We start from the raw sequence: 16805 nt of genomic DNA, 5'->3' as shown, positions 1-16805 counted from the left end.
CGCAGAACAGAAATCCGCCCCTCAACTTTGATATCTGCGCAATGCTTCTGGAGGACGAGATGCGTCAAAAGACGAGGACTGTCGGCTTTCTCGATTGGATCAAAGAAAGGTAAGGGTAAGGACTCTGGTAACCCATCTTCTTCTGATGATAAAAAGAGAAAGAAGATCGAGTGCTTCTATTGCAACAAGGCAGGGCACAAGCAGAATGAGTGCCGGAAGAAGATTGCAGATGAGAAGAACGGAGTAAAGAAAGAGTCCAGCAACAGCTCGCAGGCAGCACCAATAGAGCTGTTCGTAGCAATTGAGGAGATTTGCACGGAGGCAGTTCATGCACCTGCGGATGAACCTTGGATTATTGACAGTGGTGCATTGCACCACATGACCAGTCGGAAGGATTGGTATACCTCTCTACATCCGGTAGGAAATGACGTCCTAGTAGCAGTCAGCAATGATGCAAAATGTCCAGCAAAAGAAAAAGGTACGATTGCTCTAAAGTCAGATGGAGTTGTAAAACAGTTGTCCGATGTTCTTTATGTGCCAGATATCAAGAGGAACTTGTTGTTCATTTTTGCGATCACAGATCGGGACCTCAAAGTTCACTTCGATAAAAATGGCGCACAGATTTTGGATCTTCAAGGGAAGGTCATTGGTAAAGGTACATGGCGCAACAACATCTACGAACTCTCAGCTTTCAGTGCTCGAGCCGATGTGAGCAACACTAAGCTATGGCATGAGAGGTTTGGTCATCTAAACCTTAGTTCTTTAAAGGAGATGCATAAAAGTGGAATGATTGCAGACCTACCAAAAATTACAGATTTGCCCGATGTATGTGAAGCTTGCATGATGCGCAAGCAGCATCGACAGCCCTTTCCTAAAGAGGCCAGTAGGGCAAAGGCTCCTCTAGAGCTCGTTCACACGGACCTCTGCGGAAAGATGGAGACGGAAGCTTTGGGTGGTTCCTACTACTTCATGACGCTGATCAACGGCTACAGTAGAAGGATATGGATATACTTCCTGAAGACTAAAGATGAGACTTTTAGTAAGTTCAAAGAATGGCATGTAATGGTCAAGAAAGAAACAGAGAGGAAGGTGAAGAAGTTGAGATCAGACAGAGGTGGTGAGTTCACATCAAGTGAATTCGAAAGTTACTGCAAAAGTCACGGGATCAAGAGGCAGAAACCCCCGCCACATACATCACAGCAAAATGAAGTAGCAGAGCGCAAGATGCACGTCATCTGCGAAATGGGCAGGAGTATGATGAAAGGGAAAGATTTGCCAAAGACTTTCTGAGCTGAAGCATGTAACACGGTAGTTTACATTCTGAATCGTAGCTACACGAAGGCTGTGAACGGGATGACTCCACTGCAGGTCTTTTCTGGTAAGAAACCTTCAGCTGCATATTTCAGAGTTTTTGGATGTCACTATTTTGTGCATGTCCCTAATGCTAACAGGACCAAATGGGAACCAAAGAGCCGGAAGTGTATTTTCTTGGGCTACAGTGAAGAGGCGAAGGGTTACTGTCTCTATAATCCTGTTACCAAGAAGGTAATCGTAAGTCACGATGTGGTCTTCTCAGAATAGCCGCATCAACTGGAGGAGGATGCTTCCTTTCCAAACAACCAGGACCAAGATATCCATCCAGTACAACCACCAACAGCAGACCGAACTCCCCCAACGGTGCTTGGGAGGATTCAAGATAAAGAAGAGGAAGAAGAGCCTGCAGAACCACAACGGCAACGGCCATTCCCGAAGTGGGTAAAGCAGCTTTTGGACGGCAGAGAACCTCCAGCCATTGAGGAGAAACCATCCGAACACCGCCGGTCCAAGACATTAGAGGAGCAAAGAAGGACGCAAGAGCACTTGGTCAACTACGCTTTGATGACAGAGGTGATCCGTGCTGAAGAACCCAAGTGTCTTGAAGAAGCACAGCGTGATGATAGGTGGATGGAGGCTATGCAGTCAGAGTATGGCTCCATAATGAAGAACAACACTTGGAACCTTGTGGATCGACCATCAAAATGCAAGGTAATCGGCACCAAGTGGGTGTACAAGATGAAGTACAAGTCCGATGGCACGTTGGATAAGTACAAGGCTCTTGGCTTGTGGTGGCAAAAGGATTCGCACATGTGCATGGTTTTTATTATCAGGATACATTTACTCCCACAGCTCAACTAACCACAATTCGCAGTGTTTTGACTTTAACAGCACAAGAAAGTTGGCCCGTGTTTTAAATGGATGTAAAATCCACCTTTCTGAATGGAGATCTCAAGGAGGAGGTATACATGGAACAACCATCAGGTTTTGTGATCCACGGTTCAGAAGGTAAAGTCTGTAAACTGAAGAAGGCAATTTACGGGCTGAAACAAGCCCCACGAGCATGGTACCAACGGATTGATGCCTACTTTCTGCAAAACAGGTTCAAGAGGAGCCCATCTGATGCAAATTTGTATATCTACATAGAAGGAGGCAGGTGTATGATCGTGGTCCTTTATGTGGACGACCTTGTCATAACAGGGAATCATGAAGAGAAGATCTCGCATACAAAGCATTTGCTAGGAAGAGAGTTTGAAATGACAAACCTCGGACTTATGCATTTCTGTTTGGGGATTAAAGTTTGGCAAGAGCCAAAATAGATCTTCATTTCACAGCTGAAGTATGCTGGAGAGATACTGAAGGCATTTGGCATGGCTGAGTGCAAGACAGTTGGCACTCCTATGGAGGTTGACGTGAAGCTCTCAAACAAGGATTCATCACCACTGAAGGACGAAGCGAAGTATAGAAGGCTTGTGGGTAGTTTGATTTACTTGTGCAATACACGGTCGGACATCAGTTTTGCAACTGGTGTACTAGCAGGTTTTCCAATAAGCCCCGGGAGAACCATTGGAGGACAGGGATGCGGGTGCTGAAATACATCAAAGGCACACTTGATTATGACATCACCTATACCAAGGGCAACACCTTGACCGGATGCTGTGACTCGGATTGGGCAGGAGACGTGGACAGTAGGAGATCAGTGACAAGTTACTGTTTCTCACTTGGATCTGGAGTTGTGTCATGGGTCAGCAAGAAGCAACCCACAGTTGCTCTTTCTTCTACCGAGGTTGAGTACAAATCAGCATGTTTTGCTTCTTGTGAGGTAGTGTGGTTGAGGAGGATTTTAGGAGACATGGTTGCAGTGCAGAACAAGCCTACGCAGTTATCATGTGACAATCAGAGTTGCATGGCAATTGCCAAGAACCCTGTGTACCACGCTCGCACAAAACACATTGAGATTCAATATCACTTTGTACGCAAGCTCATCATGGATGGAGAGGTCGACTTGGTGTACTGTCTGACTACAGAGAATGCTGCGGACATCTTCACGAAGGCTCTTGGAAGAGACTTGCTGGAGAGGCATCTTCATCGACTTGGCACTGGGCTGAAAAAGTAGTTCACTTACGGGTGTACATTGAGGGGGGGTGTTAGATATCAATGCTCCACTCTCGGGTAACTACGTGGGAACCAGCTAACTCTACTTGTAAGCCCCCCATATGAGGAGAAGGCATTTGAGTAGCTCGGTTATCCGCGGTAGGTCCTAGTTTGAACACCAAATGGGGGCCATGTGTGGCCTGATGGCTGGACGGCTTCAGATAGAGTTGGCACACTGCCAACTAGGCTACATGCAAGTGCGGGAAGGCATCCCATGACTGACCGCACTGAGAGTAGACGGAGCATTTCCCGAGGCAGCCCACTCTTAGATTGCGGGACCTGTTTGGAGCCCTAGATGATCCCAGATGGCTCTGGGCCGAACAATAACCATAGGTCAGTTGCTCTATTCTGCGCCACGGTTCTAACGTGTGGTCGGTGGCCTATTTCGGGACCGACCTTCAGTCGGCCGTTTTGGGCCGACTGGGTTGGTCTCCCAATTGGGTCTAACCGACTACGACTGGTGGCTATATAAGAGCAAGCCCGTGAAGCCCATCATAATCACTCGCTATAGCAACCCTGATTCCTTAGCATCCAGCCTCCGTCCTCTACTGTTTCCAGCACGCCATCGAAGCTTCGCACACAAGAGCGCACAGTTGGGAGGCAGCGCCATCTATTGTATCAGTTTTACAGTAATCAAATTTTTGATTCTCCATACTATCTGCTTTTCTCTCTTGCATACGAGATCATGTTATCTGTTGAGGACAGACGTTGTATTGTTTTCTTACAAGGAGGTAGGCGTTGCAGATAAGTTGGAGCCAACGTGGATGTACGGTGGGTCAGTGCAGCAACAAGGAGCCAACGTGGGCTGGCGTCAAGGCTGTTGCTGGCAGCGGGTGGGGAGCTAAGCAAATTGCGGGTGTAGCATGTGGTTACTTGCAACAAAGAAGGACATCGGAACATAGGAGAAGAGCTGCAAGCAACAGCAGCAGTTGCGCGGGCAAAAAGCTCAGAGAATGGCGGCTATTTGCAAAAGATGGAGGACAAAAATGCAGAGAAATGGCGGGTTGAGAGAGAGTAGCTGTAAATGGCGGGTTGAGAAAGAGTAGCTGGCTGAAGTGTTGCAGCCCGTTGAAGAAGCCAATGTCAAACTCATTGTTGCAGAAGATCGAGGACACCCAATGTTGATGAAGATGTCGGTGAAGCTCATGTTGGTGAAGTCCTTTCTTCAAGATCTTCAACAGTGAGGCTCAAGTAAAGGAGAAGAGCTCAAGGAGCTCACAAGGAGCTCACAAGGAGCTAGAGTGGAGGAGCTAGCCTTTCCATAGGTCTGAGATGGGCTTCAAGGCCTCCTCATTCCTTGAGGACAACTAGCTCTGATACCAAATGAAAAAACATGTGGATTGGGAGAGTACCACTCTAGCTGTAGGAACGGAAAGGAAAAATGGAAGGCATAATGGAAAATGGAAAGAAAGTACAAGTGCAAGGCAATAACCGAAATGCTCACATGTAGATAAAGCTTGATATTGACTGATCTAAATGACTAAAGACAAGTACAATACTATATAGTGTGACACTAGACTCTAGAAAGTCATAGTGTATATGGGATAGCTCCCAATATGACACGTGGCATGTCTAGGACTCACTAGACTGCAAAACAACCCCTAGACACCTAGTACACTCATTTTTGACTCACTTTGGCTTCATATTCCAACAAAGTCACCTCAGAGAAAGTGCAAGAAGAATAGAGCAGATTAATGCAGCCATTCCCTTGAATTGGGTTGATATAGATGACAGACCTCACCATTGCTCTACTTGTTGGCTTGGGGCTTTTATGCAATCTATATCCCACTTCAGGTCATAACACTACGACAAGGTCCACATAGGGATGCCTTGGTTATTTATGTTGATTTTGGGGCAGGTTGTCCACATCTAGAGACGAGGATATTCGTAATGGACGTTGTTTTTGAGCCTATCAGGATTCAATGTCATGTGGAGCAGTGTTTCTTCGCCTTAAGATGGTATTAGGACCTAACCCGGATTACATTCCCTAAGGTTCATGGAGGATTTATCTCTATGGAGGTGTCCCCATAAAGTATTTGCAGTGGGACCCCGAGGAGTGGGAGTGGATTGTAGGATATTGAGTCCCCTTCTTTCGCTACATGGTCAGTAATGCCAAGAGATTACAGCTCAATCTTAGATGTTGGAAACCCACGAGAGCTTCTTATTGGGAGAATTTTTAGTTTTTTGCTGATTTTCAGAAATCCTTTTGAAAGAGTCTCTGGAAATTCCTTAGGAATAGAAAAATCCCTCTTTACTTTTGGCTTTCTTTTCACGGAGGTTGCAATGAACCAGAGGAGGACCAAGTTTGGTGTGGCCTCTACTTGTCCTCGTTGCCTTTTCGCTAAGGATTCTATTCAGTATTGTCTATGGGATTGCAAACACGTGAGGATCATCAGGAAGGGGCTTGCTAGTCTCTTGAGCACCTTTGTTTCTTCTCCTTTCTTCATGACCTATGTTCGGTAGCTTGGCTCTCTCTTTTCAGTCCTTAGGTCTTTTATGAGAACATGACTCTTCTTGGGCTCTCTTTTAGTTCGACAACATTTAGTTGAGTCATCCTCTTTGGATGATGTTCCCCAATCTCCTTACAGACCTGCACATGCTTAAAAAGACTGGAGATCCAGATGCATAGAGGCTTTAGATGGCACCCAGATACACCTTCCACACACATTGGCTGGCATTTAGATCGATACTATACATACTTTGACGGTCATCTGGGTGAGCATGCAGGGGTCTTTCCGGGCGGCTTCTGTTAAGAGGACACTTTTCCTCGGGGACTGGAGTGGCTCCTTGTTTTTCTCGGAGATCATGGCAGGGTTGAGGTGGCACTTCAGCCTCGACATTTGAGTTTTTCTAGCTCTATCTTATGAGCACACTACTTTCCTATTTAGAGTGTCTCGTTTCTCATGTTTTGCACGAGCTTTGCTCTTGGGGTTTCTTTATACTTAATAGAAGTCTTTTTATTAAAAAAACAAGTGAAACATGTTTTTTGTGACCATACACATTGGTAGTCCAATGCTTAGAGGATTGGGATACTTACAAGGTTGTCCATAATTTGTTTGGGATCTGTTTACCTTTACTACAGCTCAGCCTCTGATATCACCACTACTTCCTTCATTCTAGATTGGGTGACTAGGCATGTTTTTGTGGTCACAATGTGAAAGAATTCATGAGCTGTGTGATGTGGATGTACAAACGGGGAAATGATGATACATTATATTTTTATGAGCTGTGTGATGTGAACGTACAAAGGGGGCAATGATGATGCCTTATTCTTGCAATCGTCCTTAGGATCTGGCTGCCATTTGTCACTCACCTGTATAATTTCTGTTGTTTCTTATTGTGACTAAGCTCAACTCTAAAGTTTCAACTCACTTTTGCTTGATCATGTATGGCTCTTTGACTAGGACTATTTATACAGAAGCTGCTCATCAAGTGACTTTAAAGATGCTTTTTTGTTTTTGAAAAATAAGTGACACAATAAACATTGAGTTCCATGGTTCCAAGAATATCCCAGTAGTAAAATGCTGAGCTTTGTGACACCTGTTTGCTCCAATAGCCTTGTTATAGAACGTGCTCTGCGGTACCACTTTGTGAGAGGAATTCCAGAGAGCTCTCACCTATTGGAGCTCTAAATGTGTAGTAGCAACTTACCCACCCTTGTTGAGTTTCATATATTGGCACAGGTGCAGCTCGGCTGAAAATTTTTGAGGCCTACATGCTTCATGTATGTAGAAGTTTTTATGATTTTTCCGCATCAGTGTTTTGGGTTTGCCTATCATCAAAGTTTTGTTTCTTTGAGTGTCGTTTGTATGAATTTGCCTGGTTGAGTGTAGCTATCTTGTGAATCCTGGGAATGGTTTTCCACCCTTATTTTTAAACAATGTTTACCTTTTCATAATATTTGTGTGAAACACTGACTCAAACTTGTAATCCATACTTTTTGAAAAGTAATGAAACTGACCCCATCTGATGCACTGATAATAGAGTCAAGGTTTGTAATTGAATCAGCACTTTCTATCTTTGCAATGACATGAATTTCTGCTCCGTAACCTGTTAGAAAGATGCCAAACTTTTAACTTTGCAAGTTCCAAAGCATCACATAGGGCAGGTAAAGAAGAAAGCTGCACTTCTAGAAGAAACTATTGTGCAGGTGTCTTTCAAATTTCAAAATCTTATCAAATAAAAAAAAGAAAATGGACACCTGCAAATATTTTACAGCAGGGAGGCATTAATGACATGAGTGCATGAAAACATGCACAACATGCTTGAACCAAGTATAAAAACATGATCGACAACACCCACAACATGCTTGAACAGAAAAGGCTTGAACCAAGTAGAGACAAATTCTTGCAAATACATTTGCATGATTAAGAATGTGGGTATATAGCATTGCACACAATTAATATAAACCTGATATGACGTACACACTAGGAGCTTAACTTGTACATACCACCATTTTATATCCACTAAACAATCATGCAATAAGTTTGCATGATTTCAGTATGGGAAACGTGCTGACTCATAGAGCTAGAACTCCTAGTTGGCATTCACAATAGACTTGTAAGTGCTACTTAGAACTCACAGAGAAGATGCAGTTACTCGCAAGTAATTTGTAAGTGCTATAAGTGCGACTTAATAGTAGAGCTACAAGTGCTACTCACTATAGAGTTTCAAGTGCTAGATGGCACGCACAATAGAGTTGTAAGTGCTAGTAATCACTCTCAAAGATCTTGTCCATGGTTTTGGAGGCTCTCTCTTGTGATGTGGATTTGAGTCTCATTGAGGGTATATTCATGTATGAATTAGAATTTGGTGGTGATTTTTAGGGAACTACACTTTTCTCTTGTACACATTGGAGCCATGAGCCAGTGAGAGCCATGTGCCCACGTCCTAATGGGGCCCAACCCATGTGCCCATGTATGGTTTGTTGAGGTGCTACATTCCATTCTACATTGTGTGAATGAGTGGATTGAGGGTCAATTCTTGGAACTAGAATCCACAAGTTAAAAGGAATGTTACAAGAAGCTTGAGGACTCAACGTCTTGGGTGTTTGACAGTGAACGAGTGTTGTTGTGGGCTCGCCAGCAAGCACGAGCGCTTCAAGGCTTGGTGTAACCCTTTTGAGCACAAGTAAAACTTGGGTCGCATTGGATGTACATCTCTTTCCATTCCTCTCCATCCTGTATGTTCTTGTGAGTGATAAAGTAGGAACTCATGAGTACATTGGTTGCATACACATGCGTAGCTTTACAAGTGTATAGCTTTAAGGAAGGTCTACTCATTTCTAGGCCTTCCTTAGGTGTACCATCGACTGCTACATTCCATTGGAGCCGCCTTTGGAGTGGTTACTGAGATCCCCCCTCTCCCTGAGATGCCTACGTCAGCAGCAGAGGCAGTCAGGTCTGATGGGGTACCGCGTATTAGGGTCATTGTCTCTGACCCTAACATCTCGGATGACCACATTATGCTTCAGCGTCCAAATGGCTCCTTCTTTAGACAGAGAGTCGAGATTGCAGGGAGACAGGATCAGTGTAGGATTTGTAGGACCCTTGGGCACTTTGCCAGAAAGAAAGAAAGAAAGAAATTTTATTAGAGTCTTTGGAAGACCGATGGGTCTATGAGACTTGAAAGAAAACCTGATACAAATCACAGTAAGGGTGGAGCTACTGAAACGAGCATCATCACCCATGCTGAATCCTAAGTCTGATCATACATAATCAAATACATCTAGATAAGGAAAAAGAAAAGACCAAAAAGATCCACGGGTGCGTCTCATAGCTTCACCCGACCTAGACCTTCTTCATGACCAATTCCTACTACCTCACGCGCTGCTAGACCTTCGACTTCACAGCCAGGACTATCAGCCTCTCGTCTTGGTACTTCTACAACGTGGACAGGACAGTCAGCACGTCTTGCTTCTGCCTGTCGGAGTTGGTGAGCTAGTAACTTAGGCTACCACTGACGGGGCCATGGACCCGTCTCTTCAAGCAGGGGACATCCCTGTCCTAGTTCCATGTGCAGATGAGACTACTCTTGACCCTGTTCAAATGCCGCTTACAGAGTCCACTTGGTTGGGGAGCATTCTTAGGGACGGCCATTCCGTTACACATCATTGCATTGCAGAATGCACATGAGGATACCCTTGTCTTTGATGTTCAGTCGGGAGGCAAACTTATCAAATCTTCTGATGATTTTCTTTTAAATTTGCATTTCAGCCTATCAGGATTGCAGGATTCATGGAGTGGGGCAGGGATTCACAGTGTTATCTTGACCCTGATCCTATTCTCCTTGCGCCGGGGTCTTGGAGACTCAAGCTGTATGGTGGTTCCCATATTAGGTTCTTGCAGTGGGACCCAGGGGAGTGGGAATGGATTGATGAGGGGCACCAAGGAAAGAGCTTTCCCTTCTTTCGCTACACAATTAGAAATGCCCGAAGGTTTCAGCTTAGCATTAGAGGTTGGAGGCCCTCCAGAGCGCCACATTGGGATAGTTTTCGGATTTCCACAACTGTGCGGAAGAGCTTTTAGCGTAGGCTCTTGAAATCCCTCGGAAATAGAAAGATCACTCTTTTCTTTTGGCTTTCTATTCATGGAGCGATTGCTGTGAACCTGTGGAGATCCAAGTTCGGGGCTGACCCTACTTGTCCTCGTTGTCACATGGCAGTTGAGTCAGTACAGCATTGCCTTTGGGAGTGCAGACAGTCAAGGACGATCTGGAAAGGTGTTGCTAGGATTTTCAGCATCTTTCATTCAACACCTTTCTACATGACCTAGGGTTCAGTGGCTTGGTTATCTCTTACTGGCCCACAGGTGTTTTTCGAGGGACATGATCCAGATCCAACTTTCAATGTACGGCGACACTCAGTGGAGTCTTGTTCCCTCCAGGATGTTCCCCTCACTCCTTTCAGAGCTGCACACACACATAGGATAACTCCCAATGTGACACGTGGCATCCGTAGGACATACTAGACTAGAACTCACACTAGAACACACTAGAACACACCAAACTGACTCAACTTGGCTTCATATTCTAACAGTGTATTCAGCCACTGATAAATTTCTCCGACGAAGGTTTCTATACTGATCCCAAGCTCGGGATGCTTCGTCAGGAGGCAAGAAGTGTTTTCCAAATTCTTTCTTGAACCCCTCCCAAGTAGTGGATGCCACTCCACCCTCTACTGTTTTATCCACCATCTATCCACTACCTCATTAAACATGTGGGTGGCCTCGCGGATTTTCTTCACGTCATTCCTAATTACACAAGTGTTTTCTAAATTCTTTCTTGAACCCCTCCCAAGTAGTGGATGCTACTCTACCCTTTGCTGTTTTATCCAGCATCTATCCGCTACCTCATTAAACATGTGGGTGGCCTCGCGGATTTTCTTCATGTCATTCCTGATTACACAAATGCAAAAGCCTCTTCCCATTTGTGCAATCAGGTTTCTGTGACATCAGAACTATGGTCAAACATCTGACCATAATACTTTTCTTGCCTATAATTAACAGTATTAGGTACCTTAGCCCTCCTAGGCTTGACCGTATGAACACTGGTTTCAGGCTCCATTGGAGCTTTACCTTTTTTTTCATGATATGTTCTAGTAGACATACTATGAACCATTTTCCTAAGCTCGGATTGCCCTCCATTTACTTGCAGTTGCTGAGCCAGAATCTGTTGTAAGGCGTCCTCTAATAAAGAAATTCTACCAGACAATGTATGGGCCGTTGGGCGTGACACCTACGGGATCCTCGGCCAGATCCCCGACTCTACGGGATCCACCCTTGAAGCTTCTTTTTCAACTTTCATTGCTATAGCTTTGCCTTTTTCAATAGAATCTTATGTTAAAAAAGATTTAACCCTGCCTGGGTTGATAAGAGTCTAGTGTCACACTATATAGTGTTGTACTTGTCTATTGTCTATTACAACAGTCAACATCAAGCTAGCAATACATTGTGAGTATTTTGGTTATTGCCTTGCATTTGTACTTTCTTTCCTTTCCATTCTAACTTTCATTATGCTTTCCATATTTCCATTCCGTTCCTAGCTAGCTTCCATGTCTCTTCATATGGTATCAAAGCCTTCCTTCCTAGCCCTTCCCTTCCTCCTTGCTTCTCCATGAGGTAGAGGGTGGCCGGAAAGAGAAGCTGCCCTCTCTTCTCTTGGAGGAGCTCCCCTTCCCTACTCCTCTCCATTGAAGGCTTCATCAACATTGGGATTCTCCTCCAACGTTGTCTTCTCCAACTTGAGCTTCTGCCACCTCTGTTCCCTTTCCTTGGTGAGCTCTTCTCCTTCCTTCAGCTACAAAGATGTCCTGGAGTTGTGCTGTTTCTCTTGCTCTCTCTGTGACCTGCGGACGATGTGACGCTTCTATCTAGATCTAGAAGCAGAATCATGACTTTGTCTTCAGGAAAGTTGTAAAGGACCTTGAGTACTACAATTTTCGTTTTTACATCATTGCAATCCGAGTTTTCTATGAAAAGATATAGCTCTTGCAAAAAGTGATGAAAATTATTCTTGCGCGCGGATTTTATTCTTGAGTTCACGGGATGATGGTTTTCAGCCTACTGTCACTATCTTCATCTCCACCTCCATCTTTTGTTGCTCCAATTGGTGCCCACGAAGCTAAGCTATAGCTGCTCACACAGCTTCTCTTACTGCCCATGTAGCTATCCTCTCTGCCCGCCATCTAGCTGCACACGTTGGTTCTGGCTGCCCACGCTGCTGCTCACCATGAAGGCAATCTTATAATTATATTAGATAACTTCTTTTCCTTTTGCAAAAAAGAGAATTTCATTAAGTATGAACAAACCCACGAGAGCAAGCTCAAAGTAGAAATACATTATGCAATGGATGAGAAAAAATTTCTCCGAAAGAGGTGAGAAACAACCAACATTGAGGCTGAAAATGCCATCTCAACCTTGTAGTAGACTCAGAGAAGAAGGGGGAACCCCTCCACTCTCTAAAGAACGCAGCTATCTTAGTAGAAACTGCGCGAAAGGACCCCTACATGCTCACCCAAATGGCCATTAGTGTATGTATAGTGTCAGTCCATATACTTGGCAAAGTGTAAGATGCAGTCTATGCATCTAGCTCTCCACATATGCCACGCTGCAATAGTTGCCAATATCGCCCATGAAGACTCCACAAACACATGCACAGCTTTAAATGGTGAGGTAGGAATATCATCCAGAGAGTATGACTCAACTAAGTGGCATTGAATCAATAAAGCCCAAGAGGAGTCATGTCTCATAAAAGACCTGGGCCCCAAAAGAGAGAGCTAAGCAACTGAGCCCCAAGTCATGAAGAAGGCGGAACGAACAAAAGTACTAAGAATATTTTATATATTATTTTCAAGAAAATTACTTCATTAAGTATGAATGAAAACCGCGAGAGCAAGCTCAAATGCGGGAGTACATCATGCAATGCATGAGGAAAAAACAGCTCAAAGTGAACTAATAAAGAACCAAGGCGGAGGCTGAAAATGCCATCTTAACCCTGAAGGAAACTTAGAGAAGAAAGGAGATCCCCTCCAAACTCTGACAAAAGTAACTCTCCTGGCAGTGGCTGCTCTGGATGATCCCTGCATGCTCGCCCAAATGGCCATCAGAGTGTGTACTGTGTCAGTCCAAATACTGGCCATAATCTGGGAAAAGTGAACCTGGATACCCTCCATCGCCTCTGTACACCTGGCTCTCCAAATATGCCAAGCTACAATGCTAGCCAAAATCTCCCAAGACGTGTCTACTGAGGCATGAGTAGCTCTGAAAGGAGTGAGGGGAAAATCCTAGAGGGAACAAGACTCCATTGAGTCTCACCGTACAATGAAAGCTGGATCTGGATCATGTCCCTCAAAAAACACATGTGGGCCAATAAGAGATAACCAAGCCATTGAACCCAAGGTCATATAGAAAGGTGTTGTATGAAAGATGCTGAAAATCCTAGCAACATCTTTCTAGATCGTCCTCGCCTGTCTGCACTCCCAAAGGCAATGCTGTACTAACTCAACTGCCATGTGACAACAAGGACAAGTAGGGTCAGACCTGAACCTGGATCTCCACAGGTTCATTACAATCCCTCCATGAATAGAAAGCCAAAAGAAAAGAGTGATCTTTCTATTCCTCAGGGATTTCCAGAGCCTATGCCAAAAGTTCTTCCACACAGCAGTGGAAATCTGAAAACTATCCCAATGTGGCACTCTGGAGAGCTTCCAACCTCTACTGCTGAGCTGAAACCTCCGGGCATTTCTAACTGTGTAGCGAAAGAAGGAAAGCTCTTCTCTCGGTGCCACTCATCAATCCATTCCCACTCCCCTGGGTCCCACTGCAAGAACCTAATAGGGGAACCACCATATAGCTAGAGTCTCCAAGACCCCGGCGCAAGGAGAATAGGATCAGGGTCAAGATACCATTGTGTGAATCCCTGCCGCACTCCATGAATCCTACAATCTTGATAGGCTGAAATGCAACCTCCAAAAGAATATCATCAGAAGATTTGATAAGTATGCCTCCCGACTGAACATCAAAGACAAGGGTATCCTCATGTGCATCCTGCAATGCAATAATCTGTAACGAAATGCCCGTCCCTGAGAACGCTCCCCACCAAGTGGACTCTGTAAGCGGCATGCCATCTGTGTCAATCCACTCTGGCGGAATGGCTGTTGTATCTTGAGTGCACTCCCTCTGAGGTGGTCAACTGCTAAAGTCTCTGATCCTTTGGAAGTCTCATAAAGGCGTGCCAAGCGCCTATAGTAGAGGCAGGTCCCCTCTCCCATCTAGACCACTGCATATAATGTGACACTCCAAGTGGCATACTAAGAATATTGGCTATCCCCCTCCAAATAGTCCCCACCTGTCTGCAATCCAATAACCAATGCTAACCTAACTCCATAACAAAAGAGCAACGAGGACAAGTAGGGTTAGCTCTGAACATGGGGCTCCATAGATTCACTACAACCCCACCATGAACAAAAGCCAAAAGAGAAGAATGATTTTTCTATTCCTGAGGGATTTCCAGAGTCTTTTCCAAGAGATCTTTTCTAAGTCAGCAGAAATCTCAAAATGCTCCCAATGGGGGGCTCTGGATGGCCTCCAACCTTTACAACTCAACTAAAATCTCTTGGCATTGCTAAGAGTGTAACGAAAGAAGGGGAGGCTCTTCTCTCGGTGCCCTTCATCAATCCACTCCCATTCCCCAGGATCCCATTGTAAAAACTTTATGGGAAACCCCATAAAGCCACAATCTCCATGCACCCATGTAATGAGATGCAGGTAAGGGTCTATGTACCACTTTGAGTCTAAACCATGATCCACAAGACCAACAATCCTGATAGGCTGAAATGCAACCTCTAATAAAACATCATGCGTGGATCTAGACAGCCTGCCTCGCGCAAGGACATCAAAAACGATGGCATCCTCATCTGCACCAAGAAAAGCACTAACCTATGGAGGAAGGCCCACTCTTGTGAAAGCTCCCATCCAATTGAAACATGAAATAGGTGTATCATGTGTATCCATCCAATCCACCTAGAATGGTTGTATCAATTTGCTTTATTCTACCTGCACTCCTTTTGCTTACTAACTGAGCCTTACGGTCCTCTGGAACTTTTTGAAAGCTTTTTTAGGATCCCACAGTAGAGGCAGGGCCCCTCTCCCACCCAGACCACTACGTGTAGTGAGAGGTGCCATGTGGTCTACCATGCTCATCAAGTATGCCATCAATATGAGCAAATTACATAGGAGGGGTTTAAAAATACTACTCTCTCTCCATAAATAGCATGTAAGTCCACTAAATTAAAAAATGTCTTCCATTAGGTAACCTACTATCTTATGTGTTGTATAGTGTGATGACCCTCGGACTCCTTACTACCTAGTTTGATAGGAAACTACGAGTGAAAGACTTGTTCAAATTGTATTGATGGTCTAGGGAAAGACTATGAGCAGTTTGTGACTGCAATAATCACAAGAGATGCTCCACCAACTTTTGAAGTCATGTCTGACATGCTTATGCAAGAGCAGATGCGGAGGCTTTCCACTTCAAATTCCACAAGTCATGAACATGCATTTTTGGCTAAGATAGAGGTTTTCAAAGAGATCAAGGTGGAAATTGATACAATGCTGGCATAAGAAATCATCAAGCAACAAGTAACCCTTCACATAGTCCTGATAGACGTTCTAAGAATCATAAAGCAGCAGCATCTTCAACACAGCCGTATGTCCTTCCAATCAGAAGAGGACATGGAATTTTAGAAACAAAGGTAACTCCAAGAGAGGGGATTATCAATTTAATGCTCCAAAAAGAATATGGTATGTCAGGTCATTAGGAACCTGAATGCATGAAAAAGCAGAGAGACATCGCAAGTGGAGCTCACCCAGCCGTATTTATACCAGCCCGATAAGGACTTATTTAGTAAACAAAAACAATAACTTAAATCACAGATCTGATTTTCCTTCATGATTCATTTGGAAAATAGCAACATGAACAACATGAATTCGTCTCCTGTACAGTAGTAAAACAGTCACTAAGCAGCCGACTTTACCTTTAAGGTAGTCTTTTAATTCATTGACTACCTGTGCATCCTTTACAAAAGAGACTGCATAAAAGTCCACATCATTTTCAATTCCGAACCTGATGTCTTCCCAATCCTTCTCTGCATAATAGAAGAATTTCATCAACGATAATATGTTAAATATATATTTTTTCGCATCAATGGCTTTAAAAAAAGTGCTGCGTCATCTCAAAACAAGGATACTTCAACTGTGAGTTTCACTGTCTGATAACAATAAATGTCTTGTTAGATAAGCACGACTCTTACAGAACAAAGATTCCTCTTGCTATATTTCATACAAGAAACCAATTCAAGGGATTTTAGTAATAATAAATTGGAGGAAAGGCAATGATATTTTCCTACTGAACAACAGCCTTTACAGAAAGTTTATCTTCTCCAGAAAAAAAACAAAATCTCCGTTACAAAGATTAATACACTTTCACTAGAATGATCATGTCTACCATTTTGGTGTGTATAATCTCATAGGAATAAAAACATTTAAATAATGAATGATTATATCTCTTGAGAAATTCCAGGAGTACTATATATCATGCAGCAAAGGGAATTTGAGTGATGAAACTCAGGCTTCACTCAGAACCTCCAGCAATTCATACAAATGCATCCCACAATCAGCTTTAGTGTCCATAAACAGGGAAGGTCGTGAATGAAAATGCCCAGAATCAAAAGTATGTACACATGACAAAAATAAGGAGACATTTTGTTGAGCCTTTCGACTCCAGATAAAATGTGTATATTGCAGAAATTGGAGTGAAAATGTGGAATAGCTCCAAACACT

At 44.0% G+C, this 16805-nt stretch overlaps 1 protein-coding gene across 2 annotated transcripts in view; it reads right to left on the bottom strand.

Moving 5' to 3' along the window:
• LOC147882960 (pyruvate kinase isozyme G, chloroplastic-like) overlaps nucleotides 1-16805 on the bottom strand; it is a 58071-nt gene that overhangs the window by 26892 nt on the left and 14374 nt on the right. For both annotated transcript variants that reach the window (XM_087400621.1, XM_087400622.1), the window contains 2 exons: nucleotides 16001-16111; nucleotides 7430-7518 (listed from right to left, as the gene is read on the bottom strand). In XM_087400621.1, the coding sequence (XP_087256747.1) occupies nucleotides 7430-7518; nucleotides 16001-16111 (200 nt within the window). The remainder of the gene's footprint in view (nucleotides 1-7429; nucleotides 7519-16000; nucleotides 16112-16805) is intronic.

This window comes from Dipteris shenzhenensis, chromosome 29 (assembly GCF_047967505.1).
Source record: "Dipteris shenzhenensis isolate YYH24624 ecotype China chromosome 29, Dip_SZ_1.0, whole genome shotgun sequence".
NCBI classification, from domain to species: Eukaryota; Viridiplantae; Streptophyta; class Polypodiopsida; order Gleicheniales; family Dipteridaceae; genus Dipteris; species Dipteris shenzhenensis.
The sequence above is the reverse complement of the archived record's forward strand: the minus strand, read 5'-3'. Positions and strand labels throughout refer to the sequence as shown.